This window comes from Coenobita brevimanus, chromosome 62, assembly GCF_032717465.1.
Source record: "Coenobita brevimanus isolate Jiangsu-jjx chromosome 62, ASM3271746v2, whole genome shotgun sequence".
Taxonomy (NCBI): Eukaryota; Metazoa; Arthropoda; class Malacostraca; order Decapoda; family Coenobitidae; genus Coenobita; species Coenobita brevimanus.
In genome coordinates this window covers 31,913,853-31,935,934 of record NC_137015.1, presented here as the reverse complement: position 1 = coordinate 31,935,934, position 22,082 = coordinate 31,913,853, and the positions used below count along the sequence as shown (strand labels likewise).

General features: G+C 41.4%; 1 protein-coding gene across 1 annotated transcript in view; it reads left to right on the top strand.

Moving 5' to 3' along the window:
• Positions 1–22,082, top strand: part of LOC145404026 (mechanosensitive cation channel TMEM63B-like) — a 188,992-nt gene that overhangs the window by 132,640 nt on the left and 34,270 nt on the right. Inside the window, exon 9 of the mRNA XM_080275629.1 lies at positions 12,382–12,567. Within this exon, the coding sequence (XP_080131755.1) occupies positions 12,382–12,567 (186 nt within the window). The remainder of the gene's footprint in view (positions 1–12,381; positions 12,568–22,082) is intronic.

The following is a 22,082-nucleotide window of genomic DNA, read 5'->3' as shown; positions in this document are numbered from 1 at the left end:
TCCGAAAACCGCAAAAAAATTGGGGAAAAAAAAAAATTCCTGCCCGTAATTTGAACTTGGTGCGCGGGGCGCGGGACAGCTTTGTTGTGGCACGTCATTTCTCCGAGGTCCACTAGAGCGCCCCTGCATCCTCCCCACTTTCCGCCTGTCTCTCGTCGCAAGTGCACGCTCGTCGTCATGGCTGCCCACGTGCTCACTTTTGTGGTGGTGCCTTACCTGCTGCAGGCACTCCTGCTGCTCTCGTGCCTCTCCTTCGTGTGTGTGATGATGGCCCCGCCGCCTGAGGAGAGGAAGAGAGTGGTGTTGACACTGGAGAAGAAACAGGAGATATTGGAGAAAGTAGATGCGGGGTGGTCTTCTTCCCGCATCCTCCGTGAGTTCAACCTGGCCCGATCTACTTTGTTTGATATTAAGAGATCCCGAGACAAACTCATGCAGTACACGGCTGACTTCTCGTCAAGAAGCAAATGCAACGTGGAGAGGAAGGTGATGTTTACTCCAAAGCTTGCTGAAGTCGACCGCTCCACATTGATTTGGTATCGACAGCAACATGCTGCTGGTGTGATGGTACACCAGCAGCATATCCCACTTCCTTTGTATCTCTCTTGTTTCTCTGAATTTTCTCCAATTCGCATTTTCAAAAAATTTTCTCAATCCTGTAAAGTTTGCTTTCCCAAAGTTGTATCTTCCCTGCCTATGAAGCTTGTCTCTTGGCTCGACATTCCCTATTATCATCTGGAACTCAGTGACCACATGATCACTTTTTCCTATAGGACAGAAATATTTCAGTGATTCTGTTACATCGGGTTCTTTGGTAAACAGTAAGTCTAACCTCGTTGGTGTGTCCTCACCTCGGAACCATGTCTCTTCTTTGACCCATTGCATCATCACATTATTCATTATTATATTTAATAATACTGTATATTGCCCCACGAATCTTTGCTGCCTGCTGAGTCCCATTCCTCCCAGTTCACTTCTTTGTGGTTAAAGTCACTCACCAAAGTTATATTGTTGCATTTCTCTGTTATTTTTTGTAAATAACTAGCCATATCTGACAACATCTGGTATTCATCATCATTCCATGCTCTTGTCTTAGGGGGAACATACACTACCGCCATGTCTCTCATGCCATTCTCTCCAGTTTCTAGTTTCATATTCATCACTTCGGCCCTGCCTTCTCCCATTTCCACGGTATCTACATTTTTGTTGTTCTTCACAGCTATCATCACTCCTCCTCCTCCCGTTTTTTCTTTTCTCTCTCTTCTCCACAGATTATATTTACCATCTCCCAAATGAACATCAATATCCTCTCTTAACTTGGTCTCTACAAAGCACATGACATCAGGTTCATGTTCTCTCAAGGAATCATAAATTTCAAGCCTTGCCGATATTAAACCATCAACATTAGTATATACCACCTTCAAATTATTTTTGATCTTTATTATAACCTCTTCTCTCCTTCTCTCCGTCGGTACCACTTCCTCAATTTCTGATCTTTCATAGCCATCCCCCTTAGTTTCCTTCACTTCTAGTTCCTCACATACCACTTCCTTACTTTCATGTCCATCACTCTCCAAAAAAAAGTTTTACATTCTTCCTCTGTCCTCTTATCATTTTTTGCCTTTATTTGTTCCTTCAATTATTTTAAAACTTCTCTTTCTTCTTCATTCAAATCTGTTCTTATTATAATATTTTCTATCCTTGCCTCTTTGCTTAGTTTCCAGGTCACTTTAAGTACATCATTTACTACACTTTCCGATGACAACTTGACTCTCATTGGTCTTGTTTCCCCTTTCTTATAAGGCCCTATCCTTCTTACTTCCTCAATTTCTTTTTCCCACTTGTCTCTTTCAGGATCAGTCTTGCCTAATATTCTTCTCACCAGATTCGTGTCTCTCTCGAGTCTCACAGATCTAACCTCTTCTTCCTCCTCCCTGTTTCCAAATATTACCACACATTTGTTCCTTTCTACAACTTCTCTTACTATTTTCTCTGTTCTCTTCAGTATTTTCACTACATTTTCTTCCATTTTTTTCTTGTTCCTATCCCTTTCTTCGTGGATGATTTCCCTTAAGCCGACCACTTCTTTCTGTTCTTCTTCTGCATGTGCCTACTTTGCCTTATGCTCTTCTAATACACTACGCACCTTCTCTGTTTTATTACTACTCTCTTCTAGTTTTCTTTTCATTTCGATATTTTCACACTTCAAATTCCTGATATCCTCATTCGCCGTCTCACTGGACTGGATCAGACTCTGTATAGTAATCTAGGTATTTTCAGACATGTCCTTTAACACTACATTCCCCACTTTCTTTTCAAGTTCACTAATCCTCATAATCAATGTTTTAACCAGATCCATGACATTAGTAGAGTATTATTATCAAATCCTGGAAATTCGAGTCCCTCAGTGTTTACATTATCAGCCATGTTTGAGATTGGTTACAGTATCAAAAACAGCTGTTACCAAAAATACTACAAACATTCATATATACTCTTTGCCAATGAATCTTTACATTTTTGGTAGTCTATATTATAAACTTCAAACAAGACCATAGGAGATAGGACAAACATAATTCCTGAAAATACTTAAGGTTTGCAGCGGTGGCTGGGAGCATTCGAGATACGTCCGTTCGCTCTGTGGCTGTGGCGTATTTTCTTCTCTCCTTGCGATACGTTTGCCTCAAACACATGCAATGCACACAATAGATTTCTCCACAAACATTCACTGCACAACATACGTATATATATGTGGCTGTGGCATATTTCTTTTCTCTGATACTTATGCTGTGTTTTCGCTAATTGAGTCAGTGCATGCAATACTTCTCAGTGAACACTCGCTGCATTATTTTATATGTATGTTTCACACTAAACCATACGCAATATAGCACTGTCTGAGATTGGTACAATACCTTTTCACTGAAGTCTGTGACTGTGTGGCATATTTGTTGTCTCTGATACTCATGCTACATTTGAGCTAAGTCAGTCAATGCATACAATATTTCTCGGTGAACACTCGCAGCACTACTTTATATGTACTTTTCACACTAAATCATACACAATATAAAACACCATCACATGAATCTATCCCAACCTCCTCTGTTACTATTCCCTTCCCAATTCCGTGGCGTACGTGACCGCCTATTTCCTTAGCGACTGTTGCATATCTCTATGGCGCACATAATGCCTGCTATGGTAGGTCAGTTATTTCACCAATCCAGGCACTATATGTTTCACAGATATAAGTATTGGCTTCACTATAAAAAGGTAAAATACTCATCATTTATGGGCAGGGTGAAAATGGAAACCCTGTTATAACAAACCAGACTCCTGCCTGTAGGCCTAATGGCTGCTAATGGGCCCCAATGCTTTACAAACAATATATCTATGTTCCATAGGCACAATCACTTCACATTATAGTCAAAAACACTGTACAATCACAATATTTCAATAATGGCTTCTGCCTTGGGTGAGGGGGGGGGAAATGGCGTGTTTAAAGGGATGAATGACAGCTGTGCATCCCTCAAGCCCAGCTAGTCGTGAGATACTGAGGTTTTTCTGCTACGCATTGTCTCATCAGAGTAGTCAGTGTTGCCAATGCCTTACCTCGGGACAAACATGCGTCCGCTTGAACGCACCAACATTTGACGCAAATTGGCTGAAAACATAATTTTTGGCGAATTTTTTTTGTGGTTAGGAACTCGATGTGCGTGACTGTGCTTTTTCCTACAAAACCACATGGAACGCGATTCGTGTGACTTTGCCGGAGAGGGTTAAGAAAATATGGAATAAATGAGACGCTGTTAAATGCTGTGAAGATATGTATGAGGGTGCTGGGGCTGCAGTGCATGTGGATGGTGAACTGAGTGAATTTTTCAGTTCGAATGTTGGATTGAAACAGGGATGTGTCATCTCTCCGTGGCTGTTCAGTCTGTATATGGATGGAGTTATAAAAGAGATTCAAGGTAGGGCAGTGGATGTTAGGATAGCCCTAATGAGAGAGGGCATTGTTTGGAAACTTCCTGTTCTGTTTGAATATGATACTGTTTTAAGAGGAAATGTAAGGCTTGATGAATGACATTGGGAGAGTGTGTAAGAAATGGAATCTAAAGGTGAATGTAAAGAAGGGTAAAGTTGTGGTCTTAAGAAAAATGACAGCACTGAAAGCACAGTGAGGATGGATTAGAGGAAATGGAAAATGTGAGTGTATTTAAGTACTTTGTTAGTGTGATGAATAAAAATGGAAGTTCAGAGAATGGAATGCTTGAAAGGGTACAGTAAAAGTCCTCTCATTCGGCATCTTGTCTTATGGTATTTCCAGTCTTTCGGCGGTTTTTGTAAATACAGTAGTCCCATTACGAAAGTTCTCTGCTCTTCTGGCACATATGCTGAGTTGACTGGCACCCGCGACGGGAACATTGGCTTGCCAGTGTGTCCATAGTTGCCAATTTGGCATTGTTGGTGCTAGATCTAGCACATTTCATAATAATTTAGTGCTTCTCATAATAATTTAGCACCAATAAATATTCAATTTTCTTCTGTATCTAGCGCATTTTGAAGTCCAATTTTCGCGAAAAATTGAACACTTCGCCAATAGCTTAGTGCGTTTTAAAGTTGAGCTTAGCACTTTTGAAGATTTCAGCTTGCCAGCATTGCATGCGCCATTGGCCATCATGACTCATGAGTGTCTGGCTTTGTGAGCAGGACCTTTCGAAAGTTTGGAAACTTTGTCTTGCTAATTAATGGTGTACAGTACATATGTAAATACTCTTAGGTTAAGGTAAGTTCATGTGTATTGTATCATTAAATACATTAAATATAAGTTGCTTATTAAATATTTATTGCTTAGGGTTGACTAGTAATACTTATTAGACACTGTGATTGCTTTGGGATAACCGACCATGATTGCTAGAAATTCATGGTCATCCGGTAGTTTCTGCTGTTTTGGCACTTGCTTGGTCCCGAAGATGCCAAATGAGAGGATTTAACTGTACAACAGAGAAGAAAGGTTGCTGGTTCATTGAAAGCAGTGATAAGAAATAGGGAGGTGAGCACGGAAGTAGAAGAGTCACTATATGATACTATTGTGGTCCCATCTCTAATGTATGGAAGTGAAACTTGGACCATGTTGGAAGGACACAAGTCAAGAATGAGAACAGTGGAAATGAGTTATCTGAGAGGAACATATGGAGTTACATGGAGAGACACTCTGACAAATGAGGAAGTGAAGGAGTGTTGTGATATGAATGTGGGAGTGATAGAAAGTGTCAGGAGAAATACATTGAGGTGATTAGGCCATGTGGAGAGAATGGAGAGTGAGAGACTAATGAGGAGTGAATGTGAATGAGGTGGGGGAGGGGAGAGTAAGTGGAAGACTGAGGATGAGATGGAGGGATGGAGTAGAAAGGTACATGAGAGATGGGTGTGTGATTTAGGGGGAGGGCAACATGATGGCAGAGGACAGGGCGACATGTAGACGACTTGTTTGCGACCACCCTTATGGGATGATTAAGGCATGCTATAGATAGATAGATAAATAAAATATTTTCAAGTGAAACTAATTCAAGAATAACATGTAAAATAGTATTTTATGTTGCATCGTGCTTCCACTCATTTCAGCTTGTATTTTATTTATCATTCACACTATACGTAGAAAATCATAGTGAAATACTGTACAGTACTTATAAATTTTTCACTGAGTTCTAATTCATTCAAATGTCATGCTCTTCTCTTTTTACCATATACTGTACGTTAGTGAGACCATGCATTAATGAACTCGTTTATACTGGCCTTTGGATGTAACAGACCCTTTAATACTAACAGGCAACTTCTGTTATATACTGTACCAAATCAAGGTCTGGTATAGAGAATGCATAAGGTAAGGACAGATTCATTAAATACCGTGCCCAGCCTGAGTATTTCTTCGTCTTTTTATTATTACCAATTAAAATAAGGACCATCATGAGCCCAGTATTGGTTATTGATCTTTTATATATATCAAGGAACACAGGCGAAACCCATACAACGCTGATTTATTGTTCAACATGGCGACAGGACCATTTTTTGTGTACAGTGATTCCTTGGTCATTGCATCCTTGGTTATAGCAGTTTTTGTTTTCACTGCAAGATGAAAATCAGCACTCCTGTCATTATCGCACATTTTTCAGAAAAAAAATAAAATCAGTATCATGCACCAGAGCTGGCATCTGCCATCAGTGATGGTGCAGTACAGGTGCACCCAGATATCTGATGGGTATATGTACCTGTGACATTTGTCAAATATTGAGTTTGTTGGATTTCTAAGCTATTTTATCCATAAGTTTTTAAAGAGATAGTGAAGATGCATACCAGTTGCCACCCAGAACTCATAAATATGTAAGTAATTTGCCAACAAAGGACATAAAATAAAACTATGAATGTTTATAACAAGTACGAGTGTCTAAACAATGTATTTATTCTAAAAGTACTGTGTTTATGTGTTCACACAGTAACCAGTTTGTGCAGTCATTTGTTAAATTCAGGGTACCATGCAAACCAGTACAGTACACAGCCAGTCCTGGTTACAAAGTGATACTATATGTTTTTTTCCATTATGAAACCTCACATTGACAGACCACAGATTTATTCATCTCATTCCTTTCCCCCTCTCAAGTCTTGTCGAACTTTTGCTCATCCTCTTTTCTCCTTTCCTGATTCCTTTCCTCCTCCTCCTCCTCCTCCTACTTCTGTTCCTGTTCCATATTCATTCTCGAGTCATATCTAAGGGCTATGAAAGAAAACAATTAAAGAAAATTCAGTAAAAAAGGAAGTACACAAGACATTTGCATATCTTGCCCTAATCACTTGCCAAGATGGTGTTTACACAGAGCTCATGCAGGCAGTTTTGGCCTCAGTGCAGCTGTCACAAGGGATACATCTCTCTCTCTCACTCTCTCTCTTTTTCTATTGGGAGAGAGGGACAGCAGGATCATTCATAGCATTTGTATAATTTATAAAAGCTCCATCCCGCTTCATGTATTGGCCTTGGTCTGCTCAGTCTCTGACAGCCTTCCTGTTCAGTTCCATATCCCTGAGGTCACTGTTTCTGACCTCTTAACATGTCTTTTTTTTTTTTTTTTTTTTTTTTTTTTTTGCCTCACTCAGTCATTCCCCCGATGTTCACACTTCTCATCCTCCGGACCCATTTGTCAAACTCCGTCCTGATCAGTCTACCCCTCCTCATCTTAACACCAATATATTCAGTTCAAGTCCCATCCATCTTCTCAGCTCTTCAGCCACAAATCTAAACCCCCCCCCCCCAGACCTTGTATTCAAGGATGCACTACACATCCATCTAATCATTGTCATTTCTGTATGTTTGCATTTATGACATATACTTTTCCTTTACTCCCTAGGACTCACCACCATACAGCATAACATTCCTAACAATGCCACAAAAAAAAGATCCCCTAGCACAGAGGGAGAAGTCCCTTAATGGTAGGAGAGACATCAGCTCCTTGCACTTCCTTTAACCACTCTTTCCCCTGGCCCCACCTCCAGCACATATCCCCCAAATGACAGTACTCCTCCACACACCCTTAAGACTTACTAGCAAGATCAGTCAGTCCCTTCACACCTGACAATCTCTACATACTTTTTCCGACATACCTCATTCACATAGTCAGCATTATTTTACATACCACAGTACCCCTAATATCACTACATCTCTTATGCCCCAACTTACCACAAACACTGTGGAAGGTTGGAGTTACTTCCCATACCCTAGTGGCAAACTGCTCATGGCCACACTCCCTTTTCATTGATATTACCACCACCAGCCCCCCCTGGGGGGTAGGTTTTTTTTTTCAAGAATACTCCCCCAGTATCCCTGCTTGTTGTACAAGGCAACTAAAAGAGTTGGCGGAGGGTTAGTGCCCCTCCCCGGAACACAACTAACTAAAAAGACGAACAAGAAGCCTCGGACAAGGACTGACCAAAAGATGACGACCAAGGACCGGGCAGAGGACTTGGTAATGGGAACATGGAATGTAAGAGGTGTGAATGATGAGGTGAAAGAGAGATTGTCCAGGTGCTTGAGGGTGCGAAAGTTGATGTATGTGGAATAACTGAAACTAAATGGAGAGGTGAGAGGGTGAGAGAATGGGAGTATGGATGGGGTATATGTGCAGGAGTAGGTGAGAATGAGAGGGCAAAAGAAGGAGTGTGTATAGTTGTGAGTAAAAGATGGAAGAAGAACATAAGAGAGTATGGATCAGTTGGGTCAAGGATTGTGTGGGTAAGGTTGAAAGTTTTGGAATACAAATGTGGGCGATTGTATGTGTGTATGCGCCAACGCAAGATCGTGCTAGAAGAGTGAGAGAAGAGTTCTGGACAAATGTGGAAGTGTGCATGGAAAAGTTTGGAAGGAATGAGAGAGTGTTTTTGATTGGTGATATGAATGGTAAAGTGGGAATGTGAAGGTGGATGGAATAGTTGGTGAGTGGGGTGTGCCTGCTGAGATAGATGAGAATGGGAGTGCGTTAGTGGACATTTGTGCTGGGAGGGGGTTGTTGATAGCCAATACCCTCTTCAGGCATAAAATGATCCACAGGTATACATGGTGAGTGATGAGAAGGGTGGGTGGTGAACTGAATGAAAGGAAGGCAATGATTGATTATGTGTGTGTGGATGAAAGGATGCGAAGATGTGTAAAGGATGCAAGAGTGTATAGAGGTTGGGGGAGTGGACTTTCTGACCACTACTTGGTGGTGGCCAGAATTAGAATGCAAGTAAGATGGAGGAATAGAAGAAGGGAAAGACAAGAGGAAGGGGTAGTTGCAAGGAGAGTGGAAAGGTTACAAGAGGATGAGAAAAAGGCAGAGTATAAGAGAGAAATGGAGGAACGATTGGGCAACTATGAATTGGAGCAGATGGGAGACGTGGAAGGTGTGTGTAAGATATTTACAGAAGAAATATGTGCAGCATGTGATGTGGTGTGTGGAAGGAAGAGAAGACGGAGGGGGGTGCAAGGAACAGCGTGGTGGACTGAAGAGGTGAAACAGGCTGTGGCACAAAAGAAGAAAGCATACAATGAATGGATGAGAAATAGGGGCATGGAAGAAGTTGAGAGGCGGAAGAGAGAGTTATATGTGGAAAGAAAGAGAGAGGTGAAAAGATTTGTAAGAGAGAGTAAGAAGAGAGTGGATGAGGAATTTGGAAGGAATTTGAGTGTAAAGTGGAGGGACTGTAAGAAAATGTTCTGGAGAGAAGTGAAAAGAGTAAGACAGGGTGGAAGTGAAGTTAGCAGGAGAGTGAAAGATAAAAATGGTAGATTACTAGTGGAGAAGGGAGAAAAAGTGAGCAGATGGAGAGAACGCTTTAAGGAATTGTTGAACGTAGAGGATGGAAGTAATGCGAGTATAAGTGGTTGGGGAATGGCTGGGAGAAGGAGGGAGGTGAGAAGACAGGAAGAAATCAGTAGGATAGAAGTTGTGGAAGCATTGAAGAAAGTTAAATCGGGGAAAGCCCCAGGAATTGATGGAGTGTGTGGTGAAATGCTGAAGCATGGGGGAGAGATAGTAGTAGAATGGATGTGGAAGATGTGCAGATTGGCCTGGGAGGAAGGTAGAGTTCCGGAGGATTGGAAGTCAGGTATAATTATTCCCTTGTACAAAGGAAAAGGGGAAAAGGAAGTGTGTGGTAATCATAGGGGCATTTGTCTTCTTAGTATAATAGGAAAAGTGTATGGTAGGATACTTATAGACAGAGTTAGAGAAAGAACAGAGAAATTAGTTGGAGAAGAACAGGGAGGCTTTAGGAAAGGAAGAGGTTGTGTAGATCAGATATTCATTCTTAGATCTTTAGTGGAAAAGTTTCTAGAGAAGGGAAAGAAGTTGTATGCGACTTTCCTGGATTTGGAGAAAGCATATGACAGGGTGGATAGACAAGGATTGTGGAAAGTGTTAAGAATATATGGAGTAGATGGGAAGTTGTTGAATGCTGTGAAGAGTGTGTATGATGGTGCGAAGGCTGCAGTGCGTGTGGATGGTGAACTAAGTGAATTTTTCTCTTTGAAAGTTGGTTTGAAACAGGGATGTGTCATGTCTCTATGGTTGTTCAATCTGTACATGGATGGGGTAATAAAAGAGGTACAAGGTAGGGTAGTGGATGTTGGAGTGGCCCTGGTGAGAGAGGATAGTGTTTGGAAACTCCCTGTACAGCTGTTTGCAGATGATACTGTGTTGTTGAGTGAAGACGAAGGGGAGCTGCAAGGCTTGGTGGAGGAGTTTGAGAGAGTGTGTAAGAAACAGAACCTAAAGGTGAATGTAGGGAAGAGTAAAGTGATGGTCTTTGAGAGAGGTGAAGTTAGTGAATGTACAGCGAGGTTGGATGGTGAGGAATTGGAAAATGTGAGTACGTTTAAGTATTTGGGTAGTGTGATGAGTAAGGATGGAGGTTTGGAGGGTGAAGTGCTTGAAAGGGTACAGCAGGGAAGAAAGGTTGCTGGTTCTTTGAAAGCAGTGATAAGAAACAGGGAAGTGAGCATGGAAGTGAAAAAGTTACTACATGACAGTATTGTGATACCAACTCTAACGTACTGAAGTGAAGCTTGGACATTGTTGGAAGGACACTAAGTCAAGAGTGAGAGCAGTGGAAATGAGTTATTTAAGAGGAGCCTGTGCAGTCACGTGGAGAGACAGGCTGACGAATGAGGATATAAAGGAGCGTTGTGGTGTGGATGTGGATGTGATAGGAAGCGTTATGAGGAACACACTGAGGTGGTTTGGCCATGTGGAGAGGATGGAGGGTGAAAGACTGACGAAGAGAGTGTATGTGAGTGAGGTGGAGGGGGGAAGAGGGAGGGGGAGGCCGAGGATGAGATGGAGGGATGGGGTGGAGAGGTATATGAGAGAGGGGGGTGTGAGTTGGGAGCAGGGCAGTGAAATGGCGGGGGACAGGGCGACTTGGAGGTGATTTGTTTGTGGCCACCCCAAACGGGATTGAGGTGTCTGGCAATAGATAGATAGATAGACAAAGGAAAGGGGAAAAAGAAGTGTGTGGTAATCATAGGGGCATTTGTCTTCTTAGTGTAATAGGAAAAGTGTATGTTAGGATACTTATTGACAGAGTTAGGGAAATAACAGAGGAATTAGTTGGAGAACAGGGAGGCTTTAGGAAGAGAAGAGGTCATGTAGATCAGATACTCATTCTTAGATCTTTAGTGGAAAAGTGTCTAGAGAAGGGAAAGAAGTTGTATACGGCTTTCCTGGATTTGGAGAAAGCATATGTCAGGGTGGATAGACAAGGATTGTGGAAAGTATTAAGAATATATGGAGTAGATGGGAAGTTGTTGAATGCTGTGAAGAGTATGTATGATGGTGCTAAGGCTGCAGTGCATGTGGCTGGTGAACTGAGTGAATTTTTCTCTTTGAAGGTTGGGTTGAAATAGGAATTGGAAAATGTGAGTACATTTAAGTACTTGGGTAGTGTGATGAGTAAGGATGGAGGTTTGGAGGGTGAAGTGCTTGAAAGGGTACAGCAGGGAAGAAAGGTTGCTGGTTCCTTGAAAGCAGAGATAAGAAACAGGGAAGTGAGCATGGAAGTGAAAAATTTACCATATGACAGTATTGTGATACCAACTCTAACGTATGGAAGTGAAGCTTGGACGTTGTTGGAAGGGCACAAATCAAGAGTGAAAGCAGTGGAAATGAGTTATTTAAGAGGATCCTGTGGAGTCACATGGAGAGACAGGCTGACAAATGAGGATGTAAAAGAGCGTTGTGGTGTGGATGTGGATGTGATAGGAAGCATTATGAGGAGTACACTGAGGTGGTTTGGCCATGTGGAAGAGGATTGAGGGTGAGAGACTGACGAAGAGAGTGTATGTGAATGAGGTGGAGTGGGGGAGAGGGAGGAGGAGGCCAAGGATGAGATAGAGGGATGAGGTGGAGAGGTATATGAGAGAGGGGGGTGTGAGTTGGGAGCAGGGCGGTGAAATGGCGGGGGACAGGGCGACGTGGAGGCGATTTGTTTGTGACCACCCTGAACGGGATTGAGGCGTCTGGCAATAGATAGATAGATAGGTACTCTCAAACTCATGTGCTCCAATCCATCTCTCCATTTTGTGAATCTTTCCACTGCATCAGAGTTCAAACAGCTGGTAAGTCCATTGTCTCGGTGGGGGAGATGACCTTTGAATATGTCAGTTAGAACCCAAATATATTTACGGTGGAGTCAGCTAGAGGAAGGGTTTGTTAACAGTCCTGTTTTGTCATTTGTGTTGTAAGCAGCTTTATTCAACTTTCTAGATGTTCCAGAAGTAAGGTAGCATATAGTTAAAAGTGTTTGTGGCATCCTGTATTTTTCAGACTAATGCAGTGATGCTGTCAACCCTTTCATTCACAGTGCTCAAGCTCTGGTACAATGGGTGTTCCAGAAAAACACGTCGTTCCGCTGGGAATGTGTCTTCCTGGCTGACAATGGAGCATTATTTGTCAACTATGTCATCACTTCAGCATTCCTCGGCACTTCATTAGAGCTTGTTCGCCTCCCACAGCTGCTCTTTTTGATCATCAAGCTGTCACTGACCAGGTAAGAGAGAGAGAGAGGTTTCTACTTTCTGATCATCAAGCTGTCACTGACCAGGTGAGAGAGAGAGAGGTTTCTAAACTAAGCAACTGAAATGGTACAATGAAAGTGAGTAAAACAATATGGATAATAATTTTCACACTAACATGCTAAATTACACACTGGGTACTGTACTTTTATGTACAGTACAAACTCTGAAATCCTAAATGACTTCATAAGGAAGGAAGTTGTGTCCCTCCTTCATAGATCTGGGGAAAGTATATAAATGACAAGAATAGATAGACTAGGAATGAGGAAGCTGACAAAAATATATGAAGTGAGTGGGAAGCTGTTGAATGCTGCCAAGAGTATGAACAGTCCATTCACTTAAGATGAAAGAAATAGGGCAGCAGAAGACTTCACTCTCTAGAAGTGTAGCGATTTACATTTTACATACCTTATGGGAAAAATTCTAATTTGTGGAGTGGCTGCCTCAAAAGTAACCCCTTTGGCCCCAAGTCTGTCATTTTGCCTATATATATTATGGAACATTAACCCCTACACCGCGGGCATGTTTACCGATGTTTTGCGTGTGCCGCGGGGTTATTCGGGCTCCGACAGACTCTCAAAAAATATTTGCCAAAAATCAGTTATTAGTCCTAGAATATTAAAATTATATATGCTTATGGCACATACCTTCAGCTTTCTGCTGGAATGTTTGTTGAGCCTTCGTCAGTTACCGTAGGACTTGTGGAGACCTCTGAAGTTGGGTAACGAAGTCTCCACTTTACACTTCCCGACAACCCGTAATATGATTACCACAGCCAGATATTAACACTATAAACACTACTCTATGATTTTCAAGTAGTTTGGGATCCATACTCCAAAAAAAAAAACACTGTGAAAGCAATGAAAATTATGAGTGTGTATGACCGCCGCACTTGCGCTAGTTCGCTCTTGGTACGCTGTCATTTATTATTCATAAAACCCCTCACACTTTATATTTCTATTACTATATAACACTTATATATATCTACAGTCTTTATCCATAAGTTTCCTTCAGTAGTATTAGTTTATTGTCACTGTAGGGATTCAATTTCTTTCAGTAAAATACGTAGCATTCACTTTCTCGTCCTGTATACTGGCATTGAGAGTGAATGTCACTTTCATCTTCACTCTCATAACTCATAGTATTCAGACATGCTATAGTGAAATTTTCACTTTCATTACTCCTAGGGTATATACTCGTATTCTTATAATACTACTCATTTACATTTCTATTTACGTTCTCTATTTTATTTACGTTATTTACATTTCTATTTTATTTACACTGTGTTATGCACTGTCACTTGAAGTAACTTATAAAACTATTTTCCATTGTTCACGTATATTTACATTCATTACTTTCACTTGCTGTTTACACATTATTTACAATTCCACTTGCACTGTTTTACTCAATAGAAAGATCGTAGTCACTCTTTTATCAATTGTCAGCCCTTTACCTCTTTCCACACGAGGTTTAGTAGGGGGTAAAGGTCACAGGGTCCTTTGCATGGGGGTGAAAAAAGGCCCTGAAGTCAGCAAGAGGATGAGCCGTACCTCCTCTTCGGAAGATGAGAGAGAACTGATAAAGGAGGGCCGGCCCGGGTTGAGGCCTACTTAGGGGTTATTCAGTACTACCAACGTAGCTCTTGAAACAGCTATGTATTTCACTGAAATGATTGGCAGGAAATCTAGACAATACATTATAAATTAGGTAGTTCCAGGTGAATGTAAATATCACTTAGGCTTCTCCCTTCCCTCCTTATATGTATACAGTAATCCCTCTAATATCCGAACGCCCACTATCCGAACATCCCCACTAACCGGACATAATCCTCCTGGGATCCAACATTCCCAAAATGGGCCAAAAACTGCAAAAAATTCGAAAAAAATCTGCCTTTTTTCCCTCCCATAATTTGAAATTCCCGCCTGGCGCCAAACAGCTGTTACACCATGGTCCCTTCACCCCTTCCTTCCTCCCCCTCCCCCCTCCCCCCTCCCCTGTCAGGTTGCCATTTGGTATTTTTCATTACCAAGTGTGGGCCAATTTGGTAATGAAAAATTCGTTTGGCAATGCATTAGAATAATGCATTACCAAATGGAATTTTCACATGTATGAGGATACACAGGATGGAGATGGTGGATTGTTTGCTCTCTCTGATTAATCTGCTACCCTACATAGTGTGAAAATAATCAACATGGTGTTAGTTATAAGGAGAGTGATTACATGTATTTCCACTTGTATATATAATTAGTGAAGAATATATGCTAGCTTTACGAATTTGGTAATGAAAAGTTATATTTGACAATGAAAGTTGAGGAGATTGGTAATGTGGCTGTTGCGATCTGGCAACTCTGTTACCCCACCAACATCAACAGTCACAGCTTAACTCCGATGGAGAGCAGATACTCATAACAGTGCAAGCCACAGGTGCTTGTTTTTTGTGAATAAACAGTGAATAAACTGCAATACCTTGCCACTAGAACACACAGGAATTTACAGTGGTGTGCAGTGTTAAGAAATTAGAATTTAGAGTGCAGAGGATTAACTGTGGACTGCAAACTGGCGGTTCAAACCAGTCCAAGACCAAGGGACTTGTAAGTACCCAGAATGTTTAATATTGTATAAACTCACCTCTAAAACCTCATTTTATGGTTCTTTTGCATTTATTTCAGTCTTTTATGTCCCTTATTGGTGTGATTTGGGTCTTAAATAGGTGCAATGCATGTCCAGAGGGAGTTGTATAGGTGTTTTTCAGAGTTAGGGTCCATAAGTACTAGTCCATAAGCTGGGGCCCAATATCCGGACAGGACCACTATCCGGACCTGCCTATGGCTCTATTGATCCGGATATTGGAGGGGTTACTGTATTTATTACGAAAATAGATTATATGGCATATTTCAAGGGGAAGTAAACAGCGAAAATTAGCGAACGAGTGCACGTGAGGTGTTGTCAGGTGATAATTAGCCAATTCCAAGTGTATGGCACTCTCACTTACCGTATTTCTTTCTTGTATATATTATTTGGTATAAGAATAGGGCATAGGGCTTATTTCAATGGATGAAATCAGTGAAAAATTCCAGGGAAGATTTACTTAGTGTAGCACGGCCGGGCAGGCGAGAGGATAGTGTAATGGAGGGGGGGTAGAGAGGGGAGTCAAGAATGGGAAGAAATGGCTAAATTGTCAACAATGGATGGGAGTACAGATGAGATTAGGAGTGCTGACTAGTGTTGGACATTGGCAGTACTGATAGATGATACAAGCTCCCACTTGGAAGCCCGGGTGAATTCAAAATAACACAGAATCACAAAAGCGACGCCCTGCGGTATGATCCCTTGCTCCCAAGCGTCACGAAAGTGACGCCCCGCGGTTAAGGGGTTAAACACATGTACACATTTAGTATAACCCACACAATAGCCTCTTACCTTAAAATCAATGCAGAAAATGCTTCCTTGACTTGAAGAGATGGGCTTCCAAGACGGCAAGGCAGTTATGGTGCTCCGGCGCCAGCTTCCTCCACATTGCCTGACTCCATCGTGGGGGGGGGGGGAGTCTTTATGTAAAGGAGAGGACTGTATATGCCGTGTGAAGTTGCCTAGGCTCAGCTGAGAGAAGCTGCACGGATGCTTGCTGCGTCACATGGTGCACCGACGTCATGACCCGTATCACTTCCTCATGTTCTACAAGGGTAGGTCACACTGTGCGGCGTGACACTGGATTTGGCTCACTTTGCCCCTCTGATTTTGTGTTCTGAAGACCAACTTGCACGTTACCAGTTATTTAATTTATCACCATCCCCCCCAATCACACATTAGGCATTTCGCATTGTAGATACTCACATATTAAGCGAATGGACTGTATGTGCAATAATTTCTGTTTAAGACAGTATATTGTAAAATATAGCTCATCTAAAAATTATATCCCTAAACTCAGGAAAATATAGAGCTGGAAGTAATCGCCGATGAATATGTGTGCACCATGTTTAGATGTTGACGAGTCAGTGATGATGACGTTTCATTGTGTCATTGCGTCATAATGAAATTTAGCGGGCAAACAACTATGGCTTAGCTATCAATTATGATACTTATGAAGTCTATCCAAAAAGAAACCAGACTTTTTAAATAGCGCACCAACTAGGAGCCATATCATGATTGCGACCGGAGCATTGTGCACTGTACTACCAACTTTGAGCTCTTGTCTAACACTAGCTGCATCACACCACATCAGTTAGTCGTCAAGGTACACACAGTTGAGTGAATGTGTGGTGATTTGTTGCAATTTGAACAATGAAGGATCTTAAAGAGCAATGTGTTTGCATGAAATTCTGTTTCAAATTGGGAAAAATGAAGCTTTCTGAAAAAGTCATGACAGGTGATGAAACATGAGTGTACAGCTGTGATGCTGAAACAAAAAGGTAGTCATCAAAGTGGGTTGGAGCATCGTCAACTCAACTAAAAAAGCACACTTAGAGTTGGTCAAATGTGAAGGTGATGTTGATCATCCTTTTTTTTTTTTTTTTTTTTTTTTTTTTTTTTTTTTGAAGGGCATCATTCATCATGAGTTTGTTCCACATGGTCAGACAGTCAGTAAAGAGTTTTAATCGGATGTTGTAAAGCATTTGAGGGAGGCAGCGAGAAGGAAGAGGCTTGAGTCATGGGCAAACAAAACCTGGATGCTGCACTATAACAGTGCACCTGCTCATTCATTGTAATATATTTAAGTGACCAGCTACAGTGTTCAGTAGACCAAACAAAAGTACACTCAACCTTTGGTTATCACGGGTTCTGCTATAGCATATCTGGCTATCACACCTATATAAAAAACTACCCAAATACCTTTACCACGCACTAAATGCCTGTTATCGCGCACCAGAAATGTTCGAAAATTTAAAAAAGGCCTGGCTTTGGTGCTCTGCCCAGCCAGTAAAAGATTCACTTCATGATTGGTTGTCTGACGTCAGCACCAGCCGAGTGCTGATTGGTTGCCCGACCAAGTCTCACGACTGCCAAACCATTCAAATGCGCACCCTCAGACCGTGAACAGTAACCTTTTTTGTGATATGGCCATGGCCAATGTACCCCCTCCCCATCCCCCTACCATCACCCAATGTAACGCTGCGGCACCCGGCAGGGAAATAAAGAAGAGGAAGAACCTAAGCTATGCGGATAAACTGGAAATAGTGAAACGTATAGACAATGGTAGACCAAGCGAAGTGTGGCGAAGAAATATAACATCAGTGAATCAACTGTGAGGGGTATGCTCATTTTTAGACTATGTTAATATGTGGTACAAAAAGAGTGTCTTAGGGGTAAATATTGAGGTCATGGCACCAGTTAGAATTATTACCATAAGTTCTTCAATTCGGCTATCACGGTTTCGGTTATAGCGCAGATAGCTGAGGGTTGAGTGTACAGTAGATCCTTGCCATAACATACTAATTTTGAGAAAGCCAGGTCCATTAAAACCGATAGTCCGTTTTAAACAATGGTCCCCCCAGAGGTGGGTTTTCGATCTCATGTTTGAAAATAAATAAGTACATTATCATATTCTAGTACTAAAAATGTAAAGTACAGTGATCCCATGGTTACAGCACTTAATTGGTACTGAGCCTAGTAGATGAAAACAAGAGCAAAGAGCCTATGGGATACGGTATATCCCAATTGGTATTGGGCACCCCACTCATAAACCAACTAAGTACTCATACATACAGATTGTTATGATAAGTATCAGAAACACACATAGGCATAGTTAATTTAGTAGAAAGTTTTGACAAGGACACAGTAGGGAAGAATCACATGCCATAAAGAGACTTAAGATGGGCTTAAGATAAGGGGTTCTTAGGCTAAGGGGTGGAGAGATAGCAGGGATTAACTCCTTAACCCCTACACCGCGGGCATGTTTACCGATGTTTTGCGTGTGCCGCGGGGTTATTCGGGCTCCGACAGACTCTCAAAAAATATTTGCCAAAAATCAGTTATTAGTCCTAGAATATTAAAATTATATATGCTTATGGCACATACCTTCAGCTTTCTCCTGGAATGTTTGTTGAGCCTTCGTCAGTTACCATAGGACTTGTGGAGACCTCTGAAGTTGGGTAACGAAGTCTCCACTTTACAGTTCCCGACAACCCGTAATATGATTACCACAGCCAGATATAAACACTATAAATACTACTCTATGATTTTCAAGTAGTTTGGGAACCATACTCCAAAAAAAAAAATCACTGTGAAAGCAATGAAAATTATGAGCGCGTCTGACCGCCGCACTTCCGCTAGTTCGCTCTTGGTACGCTGTCATTTATTATTCATAAAACCCCTCACACTTTATATTTCTGTAACTACATAACACTTATATATATCTACAGTCTTTATCCATAAGTTTCCTTCAGTAGTATTAGTTTATTGCCACTGTAGGGATTCAATTTCTTTCAGTAAAATACGTAGCATTCACTTTCTCGTCCTGTATACTGGCATTGAGAGTGAATGTCACTTTCATCTTCACTCTCATAACTCATAGTATTCAGACATGCTAGAGTGAAACTTTCACTTTCATTACTCCTAGGGTATATACTCGTATTCTTATAATACTACTCATTTACATTTCTATTTACGTTCTCTATTTTATTTACGTTATTTACATTTCTATTTTATTTACACTGTGTTATGCACTGTCACTTGAAGTAACTTATAAAACTATTTTCCATTGTTCACGTATATTTACATTCATTACTTTCACTTGCTGTTTACACATTATTTACACATTATTTACAGTTCCACTTGCACTGTTTTACTCAATAGAAAGATCGTAGTCACTCTTTTATCAATTGTCAGCCCTTTACCTCTTTCCACACGAGGTTTAGTAGGGGGTAAAGGTCACAGGGCCCTTGCATGGGGGTGAAAAAAGGCCCTGAAGTCAGCAAGAGGATGAGCCATACCTCCTCTTCGGAATCTGAGAGAGAACTGCTAGGAGGGCCGGCTCGGGTTGAGGCCTACTTGAGGGTTATTCAGCACTACCAACGTAGCTCTTGAAACAGCTAAGTTTAGCACTGATATGATTGGCAGGAAATCTAGACAATACATTATAAATTTGGTAGTTCCAGGTGAATGTAAATATCACTTAGGCTTCTCCCTTCCCTCCTTACATGTATATTTATTACGAAACTAGATTAGAGGCCTACTTAGGAGATATATAATCAGAGCTGCCAATGTTAAATCTTGAAACAGCTTTGTGTAGCACTGATATGATTGGCAGGAAATCTAGACAATACATTATAAATTAGGTAGTTCCAGGTGAATGTAAATATCACTTAGGCTTCTCCCTTCCCTCCTTACATGTATATTTATTACGAAAATAGATTATATGGCATATTTCAAGGGGAAAAAAACAGCGAAAATTAGCGAACGAGTGCACGTGAGGTGTTGTCAGGTGATAATTAGCCAATTCCAGGTGTATGGCACTCTCACTTACCTTATTTCTTTCTTGTATATATTATTTGGTATAAGAATACGACATAGGGCTTATTTCAATGGATGAAATCAGTGAAAAATTCCAGGGAAGATTTACTTAGCGTAGCATGGCCGGGCAGGCGAGAGGATAGGGTAATGGAGGGGGGGTAGGGAAGGGAGTCAAGAACGGGGAGAAATGGCTAAATTGTCAACAATGGATGGGAGTACAGATGAGATTAGGAGTGCTGACTAGTGTTGGACATCGGCAGTACTGATAGATGATACAAGCCCCCACTTGGAAGCCCGGGTGAATTCAAAATTACACAGAATCACAAAAGCGACGCCCCGCGGTATGATTCCTTGCTCCCAAGCATCACGAAAGTGACGGCCCGCAGTTAAGGGGTTAAGTAGGACCTCATCTTTCAAGCCCCCAAAGCCATAAGAAAGCACAGATACTGTACTATCATTGTCAACAGAAACCATCTCTGGTGCACAATAATGATGTTTTTTAGTCAAAAAATGATAATGGCAGGAGAGCATTTTTTCATCGTGTAGTAATAATGAAAACTGTATAGCCAAGGGATCACTGTATACCCATTTTATACTAACTTGTCTCATAACTTTGCCCTTTTGCAACTTATTTCACATCCTCGTCATAGTGCATCTGTATAACTTTTTTTTTTTTTTTTTTTTCCCAAGAAAGAAGGAACCAAAGGCCAGAGCCTGCAATACTGTTTCTTCCAAGAAAAAATAAAAACAATACAAAAGAGTGCCAGATTCAAGATCCGTTCATTTCGAGATGCCTGGACATACTGCGTTTGAAAGACTGGAGATCATAAGAAGTAGGAAATACAGACAGAGGAAGACAGTTCCAGAGTTGACCTGTTGCATAAATGATGGACAGGGAGTAACAGTTAACTCTTGCATTAGAGAGTTGGACAGAAAAGGGATGAAAGTTTGTTGCTAGATGGGTGCATAGCACCCATCATAGAGGTGGAGGGATGCAAGCAGACAGTTCAGAGGAGCAGTGACCATTGAAGTAGTGATAGAAAAGAGATAAAGATGCAACAGTGCAGCGAAGAGACAGAGGTTGAAAGGAGCCAGTAAGAGGAGGAGAGTTGATGGGACAAAAAGCCTTTGACTCCACCCTATTGAGAAGAGCTGTATGTGGGGAGCCTCCCCACACATGAGAATTGTACTCTAAACAGGGGCGAATAAAACCCGTGTATAAAGTCAACAACTGTGCAGGGGTAAAGTGTCAGCTTAGCACACCTGATCTCTTGGAAGCAGATTTTACAAGAGATGCAATATGATCTTTCCAAGATAAGTCCTGAGTGAATGAAACCCCAAGCATGTTCAAGGATGATGCAGGATTGAGCTGGATATTATTAAACCTTAGTGGGTACTCCTGTGGAAGTTTGTGTTGGGTTGATAGGTGTAAAAACTGAGTCTTAGATGCATTAAAAACAATCAGATTATTTTTTACCCCAGTCAGAGATACGAGCCAAGTTAGACATTAGGTGTGCCATAGCCTCATCCCTTGTTTGTTGAAGTAACTGCTGAGATGGGAGTTGCGGGAACCGAATGGAAAGGTGAAGGGTGGAATCATCAGCATATGAGTGGATAGGGTTAGATGTACAGCTTAGAAGGTCATTGAAGAATAAAAGGAAGAGAGTAGGTGATAGGACAGAGCCCTGAGGAACACCACTATTGATAGATCTAAAAGAAGAACAATGGCTGTCTACAACAGCAGCTATAGAACAACCAGAGAGGAAGCTATAGATGAAGGCACAGATAGAAGGATGGAAACCATAAGAGGGCAGTTTGGAAATTAAAGATTTATGCCAGACTCAATTGAAAGCCGTTTGAGATGTCAAGTGCAGTGGCAAAGCTTTCGCCAAAGTCCCGAAAGGAGGATGATCAGGAGTCTGAAAGGTATGTGAGAAGATCGCCAGTGGAGCATCCCTGACGAAACCCATACTGACGATCAGAAAGAAGGTTTCGACAGGAAAAGTGCTTTAAAAAAATTTTTTTTATTAAGAATTGACTC